General features: G+C 50.8%; 3 protein-coding genes across 4 annotated transcripts in view; 2 read left to right on the top strand and 1 right to left on the bottom strand.

Annotated features, from left to right (window-relative positions):
• The window catches only part of LOC122369586 (ATP-dependent RNA helicase DDX42-like), a 68,374-nt gene that overhangs the window by 32,661 nt on the left and 14,525 nt on the right, over window positions 1-21,188 (bottom strand). For both annotated transcript variants that reach the window (XM_043344435.1, XM_043344434.1), the window contains exon 11: window positions 13,291-13,421. In XM_043344435.1, coding sequence (XP_043200370.1) covers window positions 13,291-13,421 — 131 coding nt within the window. The remainder of the gene's footprint in view (window positions 1-13,290; window positions 13,422-21,188) is intronic.
• Window positions 1,291-2,988, top strand: LOC122369588. The gene is made up of 3 exons (XM_043344438.1): window positions 1,291-1,527; window positions 1,948-2,043; window positions 2,196-2,988. The coding sequence occupies exons 2-3, from the start codon at window positions 1,977-1,979 to the stop codon at window positions 2,888-2,890; spliced, it is 762 nt and encodes a 253-aa protein (XP_043200373.1). The 5' UTR covers window positions 1,291-1,527; window positions 1,948-1,976; the 3' UTR covers window positions 2,891-2,988.
• LOC122369587 (cell wall protein DAN4-like) lies at window positions 5,236-11,221 on the top strand. The gene is made up of 2 exons (XM_043344437.1): window positions 5,236-5,632; window positions 9,848-11,221. The coding sequence occupies exons 1-2, from the start codon at window positions 5,566-5,568 to the stop codon at window positions 10,843-10,845; spliced, it is 1,065 nt and encodes a 354-aa protein (XP_043200372.1). The 5' UTR covers window positions 5,236-5,565; the 3' UTR covers window positions 10,846-11,221.

Here is a 21,188-nt window from a genome sequence, read left to right as displayed (position 1 = left end):
GGTGAGGGCAATTCTTCGATAAACGGTCACCCTCTCCGGGTCAACCGTTTGAGCGGCAGTGCGGGCTGTCCCATCCGGACATTTCCGTCCCACCGGGACAGTCTCTGCCGCTGCGGCGCGCCGTCGGTAGTTCGGACAGTCTGATGTCTACAGTCTACACCCTATCCTATATCATCCCATAGCTCCGCAGTGACCATTTCAGGCCAAAAGAATCCGCACCCCACAAAAACAAACAAACAAGCAGTTGGCCTAAGCATAACGAATTATTCGCTGGCCGCTTAATTATGCTCAATTACGAAGCGAACCCATTACGTTAGTCGCCATGCAAAAATAGTATGCGCCTAAGCGTAAGATAAGTACAGAAAGAAATATTTAAGAATGTTCGCTTGGATGTGCTATCAAGCAAATGCGAATAGTTTGGGGTGAGTTTATGTGACAAGTGCTCATTCCGTCACACCCAGCCAGTAGCGACCCCTACATCGGTCGGCACCAGCCACCTACAGGTCTGACCAAGCGACAAAATAATCGAGATAACGATTCCCAGCACATTTCCTGAACATTGGCTTCATAAATACACACAAACAATAAACAAATATTTCAATTTTACTGTGGGGTCAATCACTTGGTAGAGCGTTGGACTCCTGGACTCCTGGTAGTGAAAGCCCGGGTTCGAGTTGCTCCGGCACTCGGTATTTTGAGACTTCTGACGGGGATGGTCCGCGGTTGGTGGGAGTGGCATTGGCCGCAGTCAGTTGAAGTCAGTGAGTGGGGCAGACCGTGTCCGGCTTTGCTAGCACGCTAGCTTTAGAATTTACATTCTCCTGCGACCCGGTATTGTACGCTCGGCAGGTAGGGGTCGGAGTCTGCACAACAAGGTCTGCTCAGGTAAAGGGATCATTAACATCGAGCCTAGCTTTTGTTAGATCCAGTAGAGCGATGAAGAATAAAGCACCAAATAACTCCGAATGGGGGACAAATTTCCATCCGGACACCGCTGCCATCAGGTGACAAGGTTTAAATTTCCACGCTAAATCATGCAACCTTATCAGGTCAAAGTCAAAATGAATAGCAAATACAATTTGAGTTGAAATTATGCATTAGTAATAGCGTCACTCGGGCATTTATGCAAAATGTGCATTCCTGACAAGTTTACTCATTGTAGTCTGATCCATCCTGACAAGCAATGCTGCTGGCCACCGCACTTAATTCCAGGACGTGAAGGGGTTTCAGTCCCAATTCTCCCGCCCCCATATCGGCTCACCGATATCGCTATTTGTCTCTACCCAGGAGGACTTCAGCGAGTCTGAGTCAGCACCCCTGTCACGGGCGCGGGCGCCTATAAACCAATCGCGTTCACACCTATCTTATCAAGATATTCGGAAACATTCACAGAGATAGGAGCGTGCTGCCTTGCGTCGAGTCAGACGTCATACTATCCTAAATCGCGGTGTCGATATAGGAGGCTGTCGCCGACGGTCCGGCCACAGTGTCGATCTGGCCGGTGACCCGTGGAGACCAGCAGACCAGGTGAGAGAGAGAGAGAGAGAGAGAGAGAGAGAGAGAGAGAGAGAGAGAGAGAGAGAGAGAGAGAGAGAGAGAGAGAGAGCCAGCTCAGCCACCCGGCCGAGTTGGGGCAGGTTTCCACACCTGACACATATACCAGCTGAGGGCTGACGTAGCTATTCTTCAAATAGCATTGGACAATACCTTCGATCCACTGCAATGTGCGTCATTTTTCTTTTTAGCTTAAACTTCAAAATACATACAATTAAATTAAATCGTACATATTTCACATGTTACATATGTAATCCACATATTTATTACAATTAAATTACAACTGTTTGCTTTTCCAATAATCTATCAGCTTCAACCCACTAGTGTGTGACCTATGCAGCTGCCTCCCCATGTTGAGCTACATGGGCTGAAGCACCATTTCCCCGTTCGCAGGAACCGTGCGAACTCTCGCTGCCAGCGCCATGGGTTCACCAGGATGTAGCCGGCAGTGCTCGGCCCTGCTCTCCCTCCTCCTGCTCTCCCACACCGGTGAGTGTACGCAAAGTAACCAATAGAAACACTGGTAGATGGTGTAAACGCGTGTGTATCCGTGCGTTTCCCTGGAATGACTGCTACAGTCTGTCACAAGTAGTTAGCTGTCTATCCGAGCTGCGTCCGACACCCTTCTGTTTCTTTGGCAGCCTCAGCGGCGCGACTGTCGGCAGAGGCCACAGTGAAGCTGTCGGAAGACTTCAATGTCCTGGCTGCCATCGAGACCGAGGTGAACGCCATGAACACGAACCTGCAGGAACTCTCGAAGGCCATCGACAGCGTGCCCTCGCCGACGGACGAGCCGTCGCCGACCAGCGAGCCGCCGACGGACGAGCCCTCGCCGACGGGCGACTCATCCGACACGGTCGAGGAGGGCCTGCCGCGGCTCGTCTTCGCCCGCCGCTTCCTCACGCTGGAGCTGGAGACCAAGACTGCCGACAACTGCAACCAGTATGCTGACATCGAAGCCACCGTCGACGAGGCGCAGGACGCTCTGAAACTGGTGTCCACTCAGCAGTTCTCTAACACGACCCTGACAAGCCTGAAGGCGAGCAACCTGAAGCTGACCGCTACCACCCAGTGCGTTAGCGACAACAAAATCACACTGGACAGCGCAATGAAGGAGCAGGTGAAGGCCTCCATCACGGAAGCCGAGACGGAAGGCGAGAAGGCGTCCGACACCGTCGACCAGTACGTCAACCCGCCGACGCCGGCTCCCGCGGACGACTCCGGGTTCCGTTCGGCCACCATCGCGCTCGGCGTGCTCTTCTCTCTGGCGGTGGTGGCCATCGCCGGGCTGGCCATCTATGCACAGCGCCAGAAGTCGGGCGGACACATGAGCTAGGCGGCCTAACCCTCACCCATCATCAGATCGACATCAGGGGGCGACGAGGGCCGCCACATCGCTGATCCCGCCGCGGAACTGGTCATCAGGCGTACAGAGTTTGGTGACTCGGACTGACAGGGTCGAACCCAGGGTGCACATGTCGCCAATGAGTGCAGTACGTCGGGACTGGGGTGGGATGAGAGCTGCTCCAAACGGGTCTCGACGCCGGACGTGCAGGTCCTCGCGGCACTCCCGTCGGTTCCATTCCGACCCGAGCGGCCGCGGTGACGGTGCAGCGTCCAGGGTGACCGTCCAGGGCGCGATGTGCTTTCCTGATTCGCCGAGAATACTGTGATGCGTCTGCGCCGGTTGATTGCTTTGAAAATATGTGTTGCAACTGCACCAAGTGTCGCTGCCAGCTTGAATGAATGTTTGTGATAACATTTAAATAAATTATTCAAAAAAGTACTGACTGTGAGCTGAGATGAGCTGAAAATAAGAAAACAGACAGCCAGGCATTATAAGCCAACAACAAGGGGTCCCACAATGTATCACCTATGTGTGTGTCATAGAAAACGCCATCCTTGTCCATCAAAAACTAACTATTCGTTCAGAGAGTAGTTATTCTGAATAACAGAAGCCTTGAAGTCTAAGTAATATTGCATTTAGCATTTAATCGATATAACCAAGCGATACTCAAACGACCCTGCTATCTCCGGAAGGAATGTGATTAATCAATTCATCATACACCTTTCAATAGTTCAATAGTTTCAATAGTTAGGACAAATAGTTATCAGAGCGAACAGCTAGAGGCGGATTGTATTGGAAGTCGCGACTTAACTGGCTCATTGTCTAATGTCTATTACGATTGGCCTTGGTTAATCGCATATGACGCCCCGGACGGGAATACAAGACGCGTTCCGTATACGAGTTGGCCGCCGCCTGCGGGTCGACTGTGCCGCGCGACAGCAGTGTACTGCGGTACAGTCTACTACTCCTAGCGCTTTTCTATTTGTTGAGAGGCTATTGATCCTCTCTCTCTCTCGACATGGAGAGGCCATCGCAGAGCTATGGGATAATAGGATAGGGCGGAGACATTGGACTGTGCGGACCACCGACGTTGCACCGCGGCGGCAGAGACTGTCCCGGTGGGACGGAAATGTCCGGATTGGACAGTCCGCTCTGCCGCTCGAACGGTCGACCGGGAGAGGGTGTAGGACCTGTCCTCACCACCGCCTCTCTGGTGGCGGTCTTCCAGGACAGCAAGGAAAGCGTGGGGGCCGGGGGGGTTCGAGTGGATTCACAAGGACGGATGTAACCCTCCTATCGCCGGAGTGGCGGACGCCGGGCCGGGCCGGGACGGAAGGTGCGGTCAGATTCGTGTGGGCTGCCTGTTATCGCTAGTCCTTCCAGGCCTGCTGTGATAGTGTTTGTTTGCATGACCGTTTTGAAAACGTCACTACTTTGGAAAAGTTCGCCATAGGATTTCAGAGGGCGAGTAAAAATACAAGTATTGATAACATAAAAGGATCGAGCACTTCCGAAACAAGTGTGTAGGATTTAAAAAACAGATTAGCGTTAATTAGTACAACTTTTTGCGTTGTTCGATGGCCAAATGGCAAAACCTATTCGTTCGATCTGCGTATAGGTGGCGCCAGTGAGAGGCATTCCGGCAAAACCTTCAGCATATGGGCAAAACGGAATGCTGATCCCACTCCACAGAGTCAGTCGGTAAAACATTCGCTATTCGCCATAACTGATTGAACTGGGGCAAAACCTTTGACGATTTGGATAAATGCTTTATGCTGTTAACAGAAGGATCCTGTGTTTCCACAAATCCAGCTGTTCAAACTCATCAATCAATCATCAATCATCAATCATCAATCATCAATCATCAATCAATGAATTCATTTTACTTCATCATCAATGACTTCATTTTACTTAACAATGCTACCAATGGCACTACAAAAGGTGCGAAAAAATACACGAAGGTGTGACAACACCACGCACTTAAACTCAAACTGGAGCGAATACGTTACTCATTTCAAGTTCAGTAAAATACGCATGGCTGGTCATCAATTAAGAACGACGCCAAATGCGAATAGAGAGGGTTTGTCAACTCGAGATAGTTGAGTACTGTGCGAACAAAGTCAACAAATGGGTAACTAGCAGCCCCGAAACCCTTGAGCAACATCAGGGTAACCGGTTAAGTCGCCTGTTCTTTAATCTAAAAGTCAAAGGTGGTGATAAAGTTGTAACAAACTATCAAAAGATAAAAAGGTAAAGATATCAATAACAATCAGAAGTAGGTAATGAGAAGGTAAAAAGTAGTTACATATATAAGATTACGAGGGCAGAGAAGTGCAGTTTGTTTGATGATCACTCAGTAGCATCACGGCCACAACCCGCTGGCGCTCCTAGATAGACATATATGATAGCGTACATATCCGGCCAATCCGTAGCACCCGTTTCGATGATCACTTTCCCACTGGTGGGCCATCCAAACCCATCCGTCTGTCTATCTAATCACGCTCTTCAGTTCGACTCTAATGGACGATTAGGGGACCACATCCGGCGCGGCAGCCGGTGCCACCGTCAGTTGCGCTCGTCGGTCGCCGGCTCCCGGTCAGCTGGATCCGCCGCCGTCGCCCGGGTCATACACAGCTCACCGAGAGGCCACCGCTCGGGTCACGATGGTTTCCGCAGGACGCCGCCGGCCCTGGCTGGCTCTCATCCCGCTGGCCCTTCTGCTGCACGCAGGTGAGTTGGAAAAAAAAAACACAGGAAAACTACTTATCCTTGTTAGTCGACAATGAGGACACGACGGCCGGACGTTCGGCGAAAGGAGTGTAAGTTGTAACTGCAAACATAACAATGACGCGGTGTTCGGGATAGTACAAATATTAAAATATGAAGGTTAAAATCTGCTCTCACCGTACCGTTATTATCACCGCAGAGATTAAATAGGTTTGATTTAAGCACGGAGACAGCTGCAATCAGCTACTCTTTATGGCGCATATGCGTTAAAACAAATTTTAACTACGAGTCCCCCCCCCCCCGAAAAAAATATAGAGTTCATTTCGGTAGTTCGAACGGGTTATTTGCTAAGTTGGGCTACCGACGCTTATCAAGATCTTATCTCTTTAGTCTGCTAATTCTTATGCAAGATCGATTCAATGCAACCAGAGTCAACCATTGAAGAAAGCTAATAATAAAAAATAAAAGCTGAAGCCTCGAAGACAGACCAATCGAGGGACGGCTGGCAGCTCAGTAAATCGAGTCCCGATAGTGGTTGTTACAAGACCAATTGCACAATAGCGCCGTCAAGTAGTCAGCATGGGAGCGTAGGAGCTAGGAACGTACTCAGTGGGCCCCCGTTATCAATCACATTGGGACCAAAACTCCACTAAACGAATGAGACAGGTGGAGTGCAAAGGCATTGGCGAGCTCCTCCCTTTGGCACCCTTTAGAAACTGAAGAAACTTACCTACAAAATAAAAACATGGAAAGAAAGAACACATCCTTCTATTGTTGAAAAGTGAGAACACACATAAATATTTACGATACTTTTACACAAAACATTCATAATCTACACCCAACCACACAGTGAGTCAGGTAAGGTTATTTTACATTAGGTAAGGTTACGTCAGGTTAGAATAGGTTTTGTTAGTTCTGCTTGAAGTGTACCTGATTTTTGGCATTGAATGATTGTATGAGCAATTTTCTAGATTGACATGGTTTCTGACAACATGGTGTGGCTCTTATTCAATTTTGAGTCTAGGGTGCAAAAGTGGAATACCACTAAGTTATTCATTAGTACAACATATGCGGTAGGTGGACCGTGGATACATACATAAATAAAAACAAGGAAAATAAGAAATCGTGTTATTTCCCAGGCTTCCCCGGCACGATCTATCAAGAAGTCCTATTATCGATGGATGCGACTGATTGATGATGATGATTTGGAGTGAAGGGGCGCACCAGCTGCGAGGCTATATCGCGCCCATTTCTTATTTGACTTCCTCAGTGTCGGGCGTTAAAAATCACCTGAAGGCCGGAGGCCGCAATAAACGAAAAGAGGCGAGAAGAGTCAAGCAAAAAGGACTCGTCACCTAAGACTGCTCTCAAAGAAAGTTGGGCTCCGCGCAGGCCCAGAAACTTCAGCCGCTCAGCTTCCAGTCTTGGACACTCCAGAAAAACGTGTCGGACGGAAAGTCTGTCGCCACATCTCGCACAAACAGGTCTTGGGCCGACGCCAATAAGGTGTCCATGGGTACCGAAAGTGTGTCCTGTGCGAAGCCGACAGAGGATGACCTCCTCTCGACGCGACTTGCGTGACGCAGACAGCCAGGTTGCCAAACCCGGTTTGATGCGTAGCAGCTTGTTTGTCTGACATTTGCTCCAAGCCTCCTGCCACTTTCCGCGGAAGAATGAGCTCACCGTAGGGAAAAAGTCCCTGGCCGGTAGAGGGAACCGGCGGGAGCAGGGCTGCCGCGCCGCATGGTTCGCAGCACGGTCCGCCCGCTCATTGCCAGCTATACCAACATGGCTGGGAATCCAGCAAAAAGTCACTGAGGTACCCTCTCGGTCGAGAGCCGTCAAACGGAGAAGAATCTCCTGTACGAGGGGGTCAAGTGGATAGAATTGTGTCAAGGACTGGAGTCCGCTCAATGAGTCGGAGAGGACAAGATATGACCGAGCGGGATGAATCTGGATAAAACATAGAAGTTTGAGGACGGCGACCAATTCGCAGGTAAAAACGGATGCATGTTTAGATAAAGTAAAACATCGCACAGCGTCGCCGCAGACGAAGGCACAGCCAGCACCGAGGTCCGACTTGGACCCATCGGTGTATGCCACGGCATGGCCTGAATATGATTCAATATGTTCCAATGCCTTCGCCTTGAAGGCCAGAGGCAGAATTTGGTCTTTCCGTGTGCCTGATAGGGTTAGGTCCACAGAGGGGACAGATAACCTCCAAGGCGGTTCAGGCAGGATAACAACTCGCATGATGTCCCGAGTGCTTAGGCCACAATCTCGGAGGAGATCGGCCGTTCGGGTGCAGAAAACTCGAGAGCGGCTCCTCTCGTCGCCATCAAAGACTGCTAAGAGCGACCTGGAGAAAGCCGGTCCGTGAGCAGGATGGGAAGGGAACTGACGAAGTTTGATGGCGTATCGCATGCCCAACATCTGCCTTCGTAAGGCCAGAGGGGGCTCGTTCGCCTCAGCTAACAAGCTGACGACAGGAGTAGTTCGGAAAGCACCAGTCGCAATGCGAATCGCTGCGTGGTGGACAGTGTCAAGGATAAGCTTGGATGAGGATGCAGCGTTGTCATAGATAAAAGATCCATAGTCCAGACGGGACCGCACCAGAGACCGATAAAGAAGGAGTAGCGTACTACGGTCAGCGCCGTAGGACATGCGAGCGACACACTTCAGAATGTCAAGAGCTTTAAGACATCTGTCACGGAGACACTTTATGTGACTTCGGTAAGTGAGTCGACAGTCAAGAGTCATGCCAAGGAACTTGGCCTCCGCAACCACTGGTATGGCTTCACGGTAGAGCCTCACCACCATGGGTGCAGTGGGGCGACGCTTACGGGAAAACTGCATGCCTACCGTCTTTGCAGAGGAGAACCGGAAGCCGTTCTCCTTGCCCCATGCCTCCACTCGAGCAACTGCCATCTGCAGCTGTCGCTCCATTGATCGAGTCGACGCCGCACTGCACCAAATAGCGAAATCATCGACGTAAAGAGCGCGGCCGATGGCTGGAGAGAGGACCTTTTCAATGTCGTTGATCATGACACCAAAAAGCGTCACGCTGAGCACACCGCCTTGTGGGACTCCATTAATCTGGGCGAACCGCTCAGATAACTGGTTGCCCACACGAACACGGAAGAAACGATCACCAAGAAAACTGCTTAGAAAATGACCCATCGTGCCTCGAATGCCTAGCTTATGCAGCTTCTGTAAGATACCGAATCGCCAAGTGGTATCATACGCTGCTTCAATGTCGAAGAACAAGGCGCCTACTTGACGACCTTGTTTAAAATTCGAGCGGACAACTGAGTCAAGAGTAAGAACGTGGTCGACAGTACTCCGGTGCTTTCTAAAACCACACTGAGAATTGGCAAGAAGTCCGTGCCGCTCCAGATGCCAGGTAAGTCGGATATTCACCAGCTTTTCCAACAGCTTTCCAACGGCGGATGTGAGCGCAATTGGGCGGTAGTGCAGAGGGTCCAAACCGCTCTTCCCTGCTTTTAGAACAGGGATGACAACTGCCTCCCGCCAGGAGTTTGGGTAAACACCCGTCATCCATAGGAGGTTGAACAGCTGAAGGAGAGCATCCAGAGCAACCGGAGGGAGATGGCGAAGCATCTCATTGTGGACAGAATCCGGGCCTTCTGCGACACATTTAAGACAGCTTATAGCTGACTTGAGCTCAACCATTGTAAAAGTATCGTTGTAGCTCAAAACGTCGGAGGTGCTAAAATTGACCCCAGAAGCTTCACAAGACGAGCGGTGCCTGACAAAGGATTCGTCGAGGGACTCATCACCACACCGCCGATAGAGGGCGCGGCCTATCTCCGAAGCAACGGCGTTTGGCTCCATGATGTCCCTTCCATCCACCTTCAGCACGGGTAAGGGTACAGAGGAGTGCCGGCCCGAGATGCGCTTTATGCGCGACCATACTTCGCCGATTGGAGTAAAACGATTAAGAGTGCTGACATATCGTTTCCAAGATAAGATCTTGGCCTCTTTGATAGTGCGCTTGGCAACCGCTCTGGCTCTCTTAAAAGCTATCATGTTGGCCGTGGAACTATTCCGCTGAAAGGCACGGTAGGCACGCTTTCGGGCACGAATTGCATCAGAGACTGATTGAGAGCTAACCAAACCGGTAAGCTCCTGACAATTCCTATTTCAGAAATCCCATCTCAGCGCTACGTCCACTGACGCTCTGTCACTCCGTTCCAGGCTCGGCGGCCCGTCTAAGCGCCGCTGCGCAGGACGACGAAGGGTTCGACATTCTCGCCGCCATCAAGGACGAGGTGGATACCATGAACACAAACCTGGATGAGCTCTCGGCAGCCATCGATAGTGCGATGACCACGACCGAGGCCCCGGCTCCAACGACCACCGGGCAGCCGTCACCCACTCCAGCGCCCACCACCCAACCACCGACCACCACAACCACAGAGGCGCCGACAAAACCGACGACGACGAAGGCACCGACAGAGGCACCGACAACCAGGACACCGACAACTACGGAGCCACCCACAACCACGGAGGCACCTACAACCACGCAGGCACCAACCACCACGGAGACACCCACAACCACGGAGGCACCTACAACCACGCAACCATCGACCACCACGGAGCCATCGACTACCACAGAGGCACCAACAACCACGGAGTCATCGACCACGAGTGTCACATCAACGACTGGAGGGGATGAAAATGGCACGAATCTTTCAGGTAATGAGGACGTTGACGTTTTACACAGGCAGATCAGAGATACTAAGCAGCGTGGACTATTGGTATCCAGACGTCTTCCCAGTCCCAAACTCAGCGACGTTCCTTGTAGTAGCTTTGCAGACATCCCAGCTACGCTGGACAAGGCACAGGAAGCGCTTGACCTGGTCGCCCAACAACAGTTCGCCAACACCACCCTGGAAAAACTGCAGGCCAGCAACACTGATCTCAACTTCACCACCTCCTGTGTCGAGCGTAAAGAAATCAAACCGGACGACAGCACGGCGATAAAGGAAGCCATCTCTGCGGCCGAGACGAGCGGCGAGGCGGCCTCTGACACCATCGACCACGCCAACCCGACGACGCCAACTCCTGAGGACGACTCCGGGTTCCGTTCGGCCACCATCGCGCTCGGCGTGCTCTTCTCTCTGGCGGTGGTGGCCATCGCCGGACTGGCCATCTATGCACAGCGCCAGAAGTCGGGCGGACACATGAGCTAGGCGGGCCAGAACCCAGCGCGTGGCTCCACCACCCCCACGGGCATCTAATCGGCCGACTCTCGGCTGTCTGGAGGGGCGCGGAAGGCGAGGTTCTCCTATCAAGAAACATTCGTAGAGTAATCCTTGCGGACTATCTCGCATTCAGCTTTGTATCGGCGAGACGCTTATTGTGCTTTGTACTGAGTGAGTGTAAGCGCAAGTCGGCTGTTTGACTCAGAGAGTGGGTCTCGTGTTTGTTGAAGCGTTGTTGACTTCCGCTCGTACTGTGCCTGCCCACCACAATCCCGCAAAGCGAGTGGTGTAAATTTACCATTACAATTGCCATAAAGCTTCAAAATATGAACAAATGATGTCAATAAATCAAACAGTTACACCATATGCACCTCCTACTAACTTCAACCCCGGTGCCCACACTCCGACTTTGGATCGCGGGGCGGCGTAGGACCCGTGCCATGTCTGCGCGCGGTACGGGGCGGGTCACCACCGCGGACTTATCAGCACCTATCGCATCATGTCGACACGATCAATACCTGCCCATATCGCGGGCGGCGAGCGGACCACCGGCAGCTGACTGGTCCTCCACGCCACCGCAAGACATGCGAGACAGGCGTGAAACCAGCTGACACACGCACTTAGTACTACTCCATGTTTAAATAGTCAGACCGTGCAATAATAAAAAACGTTTGTTAGTACCTAGGTCGCCCATGCATCGCAGCATTCATTCCCCCTGCGTTTGGCAAGTATGGGGAAACCGCTATCTTATCTGACAGGTCCGGCCTGATGGCCGTTAAACACTGCTGGAGGGTTGTGGGGGGAGGAAAGGCGAGAGGGGGAGAGGGAGGAGTGAAACAGAGAAACAGAGGCGCGGGACTTTGGAGGGAATGGAGGTTTGCCGGGGAAGAGAAACTTTAGTGAAAGGCTAGATGACGGATGGGAAATGGGGGATAGAAGGAAGGGAGTTGGAGAGTGTGAAGAAGGAGAGAGAAGAGAGGGAGAGAGGGAGAGGGAGAGAGAGGTAGATGAGAGAGAGGGAGAGAGAGAGGGTGAGAGAGAGAGAGAGAGAGAGAGAGAGAGAGAGAGAGAGAGAGAGAGAGAGAGAGAGAGAGAGAGAGAGAGAGAGAGAGAGAGAGAGAGAGAGAGAGAGATGGGAAGTGCTAATAAAGAAAATCAGAGAAAGATGAGGCAGAGGAACACACACCACGCCTTCGTTCAAGAAGTGCTTGGCTGTGGTATTCGAGGAACGGCTCAAACTTCTAGACAAGTGCCCTAGTTCGCGACGCGACCAGACAGGTGTGATTAACAACACCCATTGAGCAATACCATCTGATGCAATCAATGCCGCATTGCCAAAGTCATAAGATCAAGCCATCAAGTCATTACCAGCATCTTAATCCTGCGCTAAAGCCCATTGCGGAACCGAAGTACTTCAGTCTAGATGAGATGGTAGATTGGTGGCGTCACTTTACACAGAGAGCAAGGAGCTTGTCGTCTGAAGTGTGAGCAAAAGCGGCACCACTCCATAAACCACCACTCTTGGGATCCCCAAGACCCGATTTTTTACAGTTAAGTGTCTTATAGCAAACGTGGAGCATACGCTGTGGGTGGCCGCTTCAACTTGATGCAGCAAATATCCGTCCTCTTGTGCGAGTGCCAAGTATATAGTGTTTAATAGGGTTTGTTCCAGTCGCACTTCCTAACACCTCTAAACTCCTCTAAGAGTGCTTCCCTGTTGGCTGTTACAGTGGCAGCTTTAGCCCAGCCAAGGAGGGCCCTGCTCCAACCTCCTCTATCTTGCTCTTGGAGGAGTTTAGAGGTGCTAGGAAGTGCGACTGGAACAGACCCATAGCCACACGCTACAACTGGCAAACTGCCGTACGTTGGACTTGACAGCATTGACCGAAGTTACGCTACAGACATTCCGTAAATGCTGGATATTTTTCCGCATTTACGTCATCAGTGACATGAAGGTGCCCGGAATCTGATTGAGGCGAATAGGCATTTTCCAACATCGGTGCAATTTAGTGCACAAAATGCCTGCACCATGGATAACCAACATCAGGCTGGAGTGGGTGGGTGGGGGTCGGTGAAGCCACTCGCTAGGGGAGTGTTGGTGGTGTCCCGGTATGACTACAGAGCCTGAATGATGACCAGTGATCGCACAGGACAGTACCTGCATGGTGGATACAGAATCGCTAGAGAGGGGACCGTTGTTACCTGTCGATGGGTCAGGGGTCTCGAGCATTATCTGCACGGTGCGCGCAGGGTCGGAGGGGGTGGAAGGGTCAGTTAGGTCACGGGTCATGGACAGTACCTACCGGGGTCTGTCGGCGAGGGTCCGTTGGGGCCTGTCGAGTGTCCATGGGTCAGGGGTCACGGACAGTACCTGGGCCTGTCGGTGATGGACCGTTGGGGCCTGTCGGTTAGGTCACGGGTCACGGACAGTACCTGCACGATGCGCACGGGGTCGGTGAGCACGTCTCTCGCCAGCCGTTCGACGCGTTTCTTGAACGTGGCACTGAAGAGGAGGGTCTGCCGGTCGGGCCGCACGTGGTCGCAGATGGAGCGCACCTGTGGCTCTGGAGGACACACAGACACGGGGGCGCGTCAGCGGACACCGGGAAACGTACCGGTCACTTCCCGGGACACACCAGACACCAGACACGTCGTACAGCACGTCGGACAGCACGTAGTCTTATCAAATATAGGGCTAAAGTGTGTTACCTACCTTATGGCTATGATTAATTGTAGGGTTGCAATGCTCTAGCTTACGGTTATGATCAGGGATGCGGAGCCGTGGAAATTTCAGACGGCTCCGGCTCCGGCTCCGGCTCCGGAGAAAAAAATCGGCTCCGGCTCCGGCTCCGGCTCCGGGTGAAATGTTATGGCGGCTCCGGCTCCGGCTCCGGCTCCGAGTAAAATGGTCCGGCTCCGGCGGCTCCGGCTCCGGCGGCTCCGGCTCCGACTCAGTACATCCCCTACGCAATCAATTAAAGGGACCCTCCCACCTTCAAAAAAGTTAATGAATTGGCATGAAAGTGATGTCGCTCGGTTCAGAAAGAGCAAAAACGAATATCTACCAAATTTCATCGAAAAATATTCACCGGTTTTCAAGATATTAGACTTTTACTTTTGTTTACTTTTTGGGATCTCCGCTGTTCCTAGCGACTTTATTTGAAAGTGCGGCATTTGTTGCGCGCAAAGCAGCATATACCACCGCGTGCTACAAAACGTTTTAGTCAAACATTTAACGGACGTTCGAAAGCCTGATGACGTCATCAGATTCCCGTAATGGTTAAGAGATAGGGACCACGCTGGTCCCACCCTGCAAGTAAAGGGAAGAAATTTCGTGAACACCATAAAGCTGTGGGGGTTGCGACCAGGATAAATGGTGGTTTCTGAGCCTGGCCGCAAACTTGGCTATCTCAACTCAAAACTAATGTTAAGGTGGGAGGGTCCCTTTAAATACGGGTGGAAGAAAAATTGGATTGGTTATACGCGTTACTCTTTGCCATGACCGGCTCACCGCGTCCCCGCGCAAACGCACCTCGGAGAGAACTGGCAGAACAAAGGGCTAGGAAGCGATGGCATTGGAAACGCAGTCGCCGCGAATCGGAGTTCAGTGAACCATCGTAAGCTGACACCCGTCTCGGCTGCATTGGGGGGGGGGGGGGGATGAGACGGTGCTGGGAGTCGCAGTCCACTGCACTGGTTTGAAAACAATGGCCGTCACCTGATGACTGGTCCTCATGTTCTGGGGATGCAGTAGACGTGGGGGGGGGGGGGAAGAGCAAACAGGAAGTTGTTTGCGTACTGTGGGATACTGGGGATATTCGGATTTTTTCATTCACTTGATGGCCCATGACGTAAGTACCATATGTTTTACTGCCTTGTACTGTCAAACCGAACTAGGTCAATTATTTTTTTTTCATCTTCAAAAAATAAAAAGGAGCCGGAGTCGCCCCCTTTTTTGGCGGCTCCGGCTCCGGCTCCGGCTCCGGGCTATATTGTTTCACGGCTCCGGCTCCGGCTCCGGCTCCGGGCAAAATATGCCGGCTCCGGCGGCTCCGGCTCCGACTCCGGCTCCGGCTCCGCATCCCTGGTTATGATTAAATGCAGGGTTATGATTATGGGATATGATCCAAGGGTTATGATTAAAGGTAAAGAGCAAAGTATTCACATTGAAGTGATTTCCTGTGACGCATTAACCCGCGAGTTGCTGGGGGGGGGCGTTAAACGCCCTCACTTTTTTCGCCGGGCCATAGCATAAAAACGGCGCGCCGCAGGCGCGCCAAATTTTGGGTACCTGTAGAGAATTGATTGAAGTTTATTGTGACAAAGTTTCAAAAATATCGGTCGGAAAATTTTTGAGATATCGAGGTTTTAGTGACGTCATGATTTCTGAGTTTTCGACCAAAAACGGCATATGTTCAAAAAATCATATAAAATCACAGAATAGACATACAGACATGCCGTAAACGCCATTAGACTGCCAATACCATGGTCAATCAAATGGTTATCTTCGATTATTGATTATCGTTCCGCATTTTCAATAATCTTGAACTGAATCTTGGCAATTTTTCGTGACTACTTCACGACCATGATACATGAAGTTCTTAAATTGAACTTTTTGAGCCAAACACGTACACATATGATAAAATGAATGTCACCATCGTGTTCTACGTCCCAAATTACATATAAAACATGTGTCACAGGCTGCGAATATCAGTTTTGATTTTCGGGGATATGTGCCTACCCGGTTGACCTGACCTTGACCCTGACCTATGCTTGACTGACCCCTACATGGAGCTGACACTCTTGTAGGCCTTATAAGATGGATTGTGCACCGTTTTGACAGAGTTTATGGCGAGAGGCGCCCATTGCGAAGTCCTGAAGTCCATGCTACTGAAAGCCCGATTTCAGGTGTTTGACCTGACCTTGACCCGACCTGTGACCTCAAAATTCAACTTTAAAGTACTCATCTGAAGTGTCTCGTCGCGCTCTTTCGTTTGCCGCCTCGTGCGTTTCGCTGCGCCTATTGGTTCTCGAGTTATCGGCTGGGGGCGTTTAACGCCCCCCCCCCCCCCCCCCCAGCAAACGGTGGGTGGCGAAATACCCCAGCAACTGCCGGGTTAAAGTACAGCCCACTGCTAAAGTAATGTGCGGTTTTACCAATCTCAACGGATGGCTTTGACTGTCGATTTTTTAAAGGTAGTGTGCCACCTTTGAAAGATTTCCCATTTTATTTTTCCTAGGATAAGAAGCTTCTGTTTTTACCTAATATCGCAAAAAAAAAAATCAAAAATGGGCCTGGAATAGTGCCTTTTTCGCCTAAAAGTTTATCGGTTTTTCGATATGTATAACAACTGTAGTGGGCTGACCTGCAAACAGGCGTCGGCCACAATCGCGAATGCGGCACACATGTGACAATAAGCAAAGGTCATTATAGAGTTACGAAGTACGGGAATGAGTTATCAGCTGTCTAATCGTAGACAACACAATGTCGAGCCTTAAACTGTAAGCCTGTATTGGTATTGTTTCTTTTATTTGGCTGTCGAACATTATTTATGGTTTGAAATATGATTTTATGTAAAATAATTGATACGAAAAAGCCGTCTCTTAAGTTATGACCCCATTTCACCACACGCAAGTGGCAGAAATGACAATGATCAGCTGACGCATTTTTCTTGGCCGAAGTCAGAGCGTGCGGCCCGACGCACCACCACCGCACCACAAAGTATGAGCAGAAGCCGCGCCCAAAGCCAGGGCCCCGGTAACGTGAGGTAGCCGAGTCGGGGCAGCGTGCGCTGACCCAAGCCGGGGCCGCAGCTTTGGGCGCGGTCTACCGCATCCCCGCGGGCAGCCCCGGGCTATCACATGACACCGGGAGGACGTGCGGCCCCGGCTTGGGTCAGCGCACGCTGCCCCGACTCGGCTACCTCACGTTACCGGGGCCCTGGCTTTGGGCGCGGTCTACCGCACCACCTAACAGGCGTGTTCGAAACCGCAGGAGATGATGATGAACGGGTTTATCGAAACTTGATTGGATGAGCCTATCGGTAATAGCGATTTCAGTGTGTGCATTTATTGTTCATAGTGGTGTGAAATGTGGTTGGGGTACGACCGACAACCCGTCGGGGCGAATTTCGCACTGGGGTACTCAAAATTTGAAGAATTTAAGACGTTTCCATGAGTTTTGAAGGTATGGATAAGTTCTAAAAATCCGGATCTCCTTATCTGGGCCATTAACTCCATACGGTCCAGGAAAGCTGGCACACTACCTTTAATGCGGAGTGATCGAAAAGAAGACGTCAATAGATACAGTTGCAGCTGCAGGGGTAGCGATACAGGTTAGCTACATTCAAAGTTTCATTGTGGTCGGGCTAATCATTCCTAAGCTTCAGAAGCAGAACATACCCGGAACTGAAACCGCACATTACTTATGATGTGGACTGTACCTACAATCAGCATCTGATCCTCTACTCCTATGACACGGCACTAGGAGATACAGGTCCTCGAGTGTTCTCTCCAATGAGATCAGCGTCTTATTCCAAGTGACCGGTGTAGTTCCCCGCCGCCCAGAGGATACCGATACAGTCAGGTTTATCTGAGACCACACCTTGATGTCAGGGATAGCATGAGAAGCACGCACTTGAGACCACACCTGGGGGGGGGGGGGGGGGCAGAGGTCGTGATGGGGGCGGAAGCGCTCTCTCATTTGACACCGGGGAAATGGCACAATTGTAAGGTTACCTCAAACCCCATCTGCCAGGCTCGAGCAATCCGCAGCCATTACTAAATCGTCCTTCGATCAATTTTCAACCATAAAGAGCACCTTCGAGCTCAAGCTCAGCCTCGGCCAGAACTGCCAGCCTGCAAAAAAAAAATATATTGAAAAGCTTCGTAAGATGGGATCGTGCCTAACGCCTGAGATAAAGAATCTGGCCGACTTTCTGGCTGAAACCTGGCAATTCTGCCATAACAGCATTACTACTGTCATTACTACTACTAATTTACTACTAATTTTGGAGGTCTCCAAAATTTGGAGGAACATTTAATGTTCTGAAAAGGTTATCCCTAAAAGTGAGCCTAAGATGAAACAAACCATATAACGCAAATCCCAATGCAACCACAGAGCCTACAACTCTGTGACCTTTCGCCTTGACCTTAGGCTGATGTCTGCCAGACCTTACACACTCAACATCAGCATTACAGCGATCAGTGCCAGCTCACTGGCGCCAGGGAATGCGGAATCGGTGAGCGGCCGCCGTCATAGCCGTGTGTGCTATAATCGCCCTCCTCACGACGTGGGCGGCGGGCCCTATCACTGCGCGGCCGGTCCGGCGGCCGAACGAGCGGTGTGAATCGCGCACCTGAGCGGTCACAGAGGCGCCGCGCCGGTCGATAGTCGCTGTGGGTGGCACATACCGCCGACATCGGCACCGCACACGGTGTAAATCTGAATATACCATACCCTGTATGTAATACAGCAATATGTTGTACAGCGGTACCCTGTATGACAGCGGATCACTGGGCACGGCGAAATCCAGCGAAAAGCAGCGACAACCATGACGGAAATGTCGAACAGTGTGAAACAAATGTTCGGTGGACACAAAGCCAGGAAATCACAGTCGTATGGTCGTTAAATTCATCGTACAGTCAGCATTGTATACGTTAATAATATTGACCCTGACCCCTGCCAGGGGTCAGAATCTGTCATCCATTGCTTTGGGTACGTGTGCACCGAACAGACTCGTCATTTCAGGACAGAATGATCATCTCTAGTATATCAACGAGCGGTGTTTCGGGTTTCCACTGCTTATCATTATCGGGGCTGCGGCCGAACGCGACATACGCTATAAAGATATCTCGACCAATTCGCGAAAGGACTTAACTGGTACCTGACATCTCACCTGACTCACAGAGCCATCCTCCGGGACGAGATATCGGCACATTGCGCAATAAAACTGACTCCGTGACAATGCCACTCATCTGTGGCACTTGCAACAAAGAACAATTTCGCGGATATTGACACCACCGAAGCAAGTGAAGTGATGCTACTCAACGCCTGCTAAGAAATAATAATTCCGAGTTAAAGCCGGCTTGAAATATCTTCCTTTTCCACACCACTCCTTCCACCCTATAATTAAATAAATGAGAAAGTCGCATCTGCGAAATCTAACTATTGCGACCTTATCCGGAAATGCGCTGTCTCAGACTCCTGTTTCCTCATAACCCACTGTTATCCCCACTTCCCATTTAATCAGGACTTTCAAAGTGTTCTTTTAACCGCGTGTCGACCGCGTCACTGCGTGCTGTTACTCTGTGCAGCCGTATCCGTGTTTCTCATTTTTTGTATTGTCTTCCTACCCCATCGCCATGCCTAAATTTTCATCTCTGTGTCTGCAGTAAACCCGTTTCCGTCTCCGTGTCCCCGCACCCCGTCTCCGTGCCTCCGTCTGTCTCTGTGCTTCTGTATCCCCTCTCCCTGTCTTCTGTACCCACATTACCATGTCCCCCTACCCTCGATCAGTCTCCGTGCCCGACTGCGATTACCACTGCCTCCTTTCCACCGTATCATTGCGGCGGCGTCCGCCCTATGTAAACGGTGTACCGAGATGGCAGACCACGATACCGGCTATCTGTCCTCGTGATCACCTGATAGTACCCGCATCGCCACACCCAACCCCGCCCTATTCCCACATCCCCCCTCGGCCCAATTCTGTCCCTAGACTACCCCAGCTCACCCTGACCCTCGTCCTACCCAATGCCAGTACCCAATCAACATGTCACGCCCCTGTAAGAGCGCAATGCACCAACGGAAAGATGGTCCGCAGAGCAGGTGGAAACAATTAACATTTTGCTCGAAACACGTCAAAGCAGTAAACCTCGGATAATCTCACTTATCCTTGATCATGGCTGATCATCTGTGATGCATTTGTGGGCGCTGATGGCCTCACATGACCGTAACCTCGAAAGCCTTAACCCTCGCCCATGTAGGGGGGGGTTGGTGCAACCCCCCCCCCCCCTGAGGTTTTTCGGAAATAGTGCAAAAACGGCGGCGCGCAGCGCCGCCAAATTTTGGGTACCTTATGGGGCAAACCTTGCGCATCTTTTGATAAAAAAAAAAATTTGACCGGGTCATGTCAGGTCACGGAGTTATGACGTCACAAAGGGAACAGCCTCCGGCCGGATTTTCACAAACTGAGTGCCAACGCCCGAGGTTTCCTGCCGGTGGTACGGACATTGGTTGATGGATCGTGATGAAACTTCCCATGCATGTTGGGGCAAGTATTGGCTATCATATGGTATAAGAAGCTTGACCGGGTCAGGTCAGGTCACGGAGCTATGACGTCACAAGAGGAACAGCGTCCGGTACTATTTTTGAAAAGCGCCCGAACCACTATTTTGCTAATTCTTGTCACCTCAATGGGAATATGCAGCAATATTAGCTTCTATAGGGAGCAAATGGACCTTCCAAATCCAAAAATACAATCAGATTTCAAAAATTTAAATTTTGATTTTTCGAATTTCTGCCGCCGACTGTGACCTTGCCGACTTCCGGCGCTCCCAACGCGCCATTTTTAGAGCTAGGGAAACGAAATACATACCAAACGATAGAGAATTGATCAAGGAACACGATAGTGAAGGTTTCAAGTCGATATCTCCCACCGTTTTGCCGCAATCGCCGCGGAAAGTTGAAAAAAAGTCTATTTTTCCGAAAATTTGACCTTTGACCGGTCAAAAGTAGGTCAAATGTTGACCTAGGACCAAAAAATATACCACCAATCGCGAGATCTCGGCGAGAGCAATCCGTTGGTCTTTTCCGCTAAGCTTTACGACGCTCCGTTTTCAAACGCCAAGGGGGGGGGGGGGGTCGCACCAACCCCCCCCCTGCATGGGCGAAGGTGGCAGATCGCCGTTTACGGGCGAGGGTTAAACGATCTCAATGAACGCCATTGATGCATCTTGCTGTAGGCAGATTGCAGAAACATGCCTACACTAAGAGGCAGGGGAACTTACCCATATCACAAAACCCGCCGATTTGAGCCATTCATATTTCATAATTCTGACATATGACCCCATATCTCGTTGACATGACCTGATCCGACAACAGAACACCAGGCTATTTCTCTTCATATAAGCAAAACTTACCCAACATTTTAGTCCTATCCATTTACACCCTCAATAATTATTGGGGAAACAAGTTAAAATTGTTAGGGAATTACTTTATATAGTTAAGTTTTACGAGAGTTTTATAAACACTTGAACACTTTGGGGGATTTTCATGGTGATGAAGGTTGGACTAGATATTGATCAACCCTTAGATATTATATGGTAGATTA

Source organism: Amphibalanus amphitrite, unplaced genomic scaffold (genome assembly GCF_019059575.1).
Source record: "Amphibalanus amphitrite isolate SeventyFive unplaced genomic scaffold, NRLGWU_Aamphi_draft 001052F_arrow, whole genome shotgun sequence".
In the NCBI taxonomy this organism is placed as follows: Eukaryota; Metazoa; Arthropoda; class Thecostraca; order Balanomorpha; family Balanidae; genus Amphibalanus; species Amphibalanus amphitrite.
This window is presented reverse-complemented; position numbering and strand designations above follow the sequence as displayed.

Excerpts from the sequence above, each read along its gene's own strand:
- LOC122369588 (XM_043344438.1), top strand. The coding sequence starts at position 1,977 with ATGGGTTCACCAGGATGTAGCCGGCAGTGCTCGGCCCTGCTCTCCCTC. Across the intron at positions 2,044-2,195 it reads CCTCCTGCTCTCCCACACCG|CCTCAGCGGCGCGACTGTCG; the intron begins GTGAGTGTACGC and ends TTTCTTTGGCAG.
- LOC122369587 (XM_043344437.1), top strand. The coding sequence starts at position 5,566 with ATGGTTTCCGCAGGACGCCGCCGGCCCTGGCTGGCTCTCATCCCGCTG. Across the intron at positions 5,633-9,847 it reads GGCCCTTCTGCTGCACGCAG|GCTCGGCGGCCCGTCTAAGC; the intron begins GTGAGTTGGAAA and ends ACTCCGTTCCAG.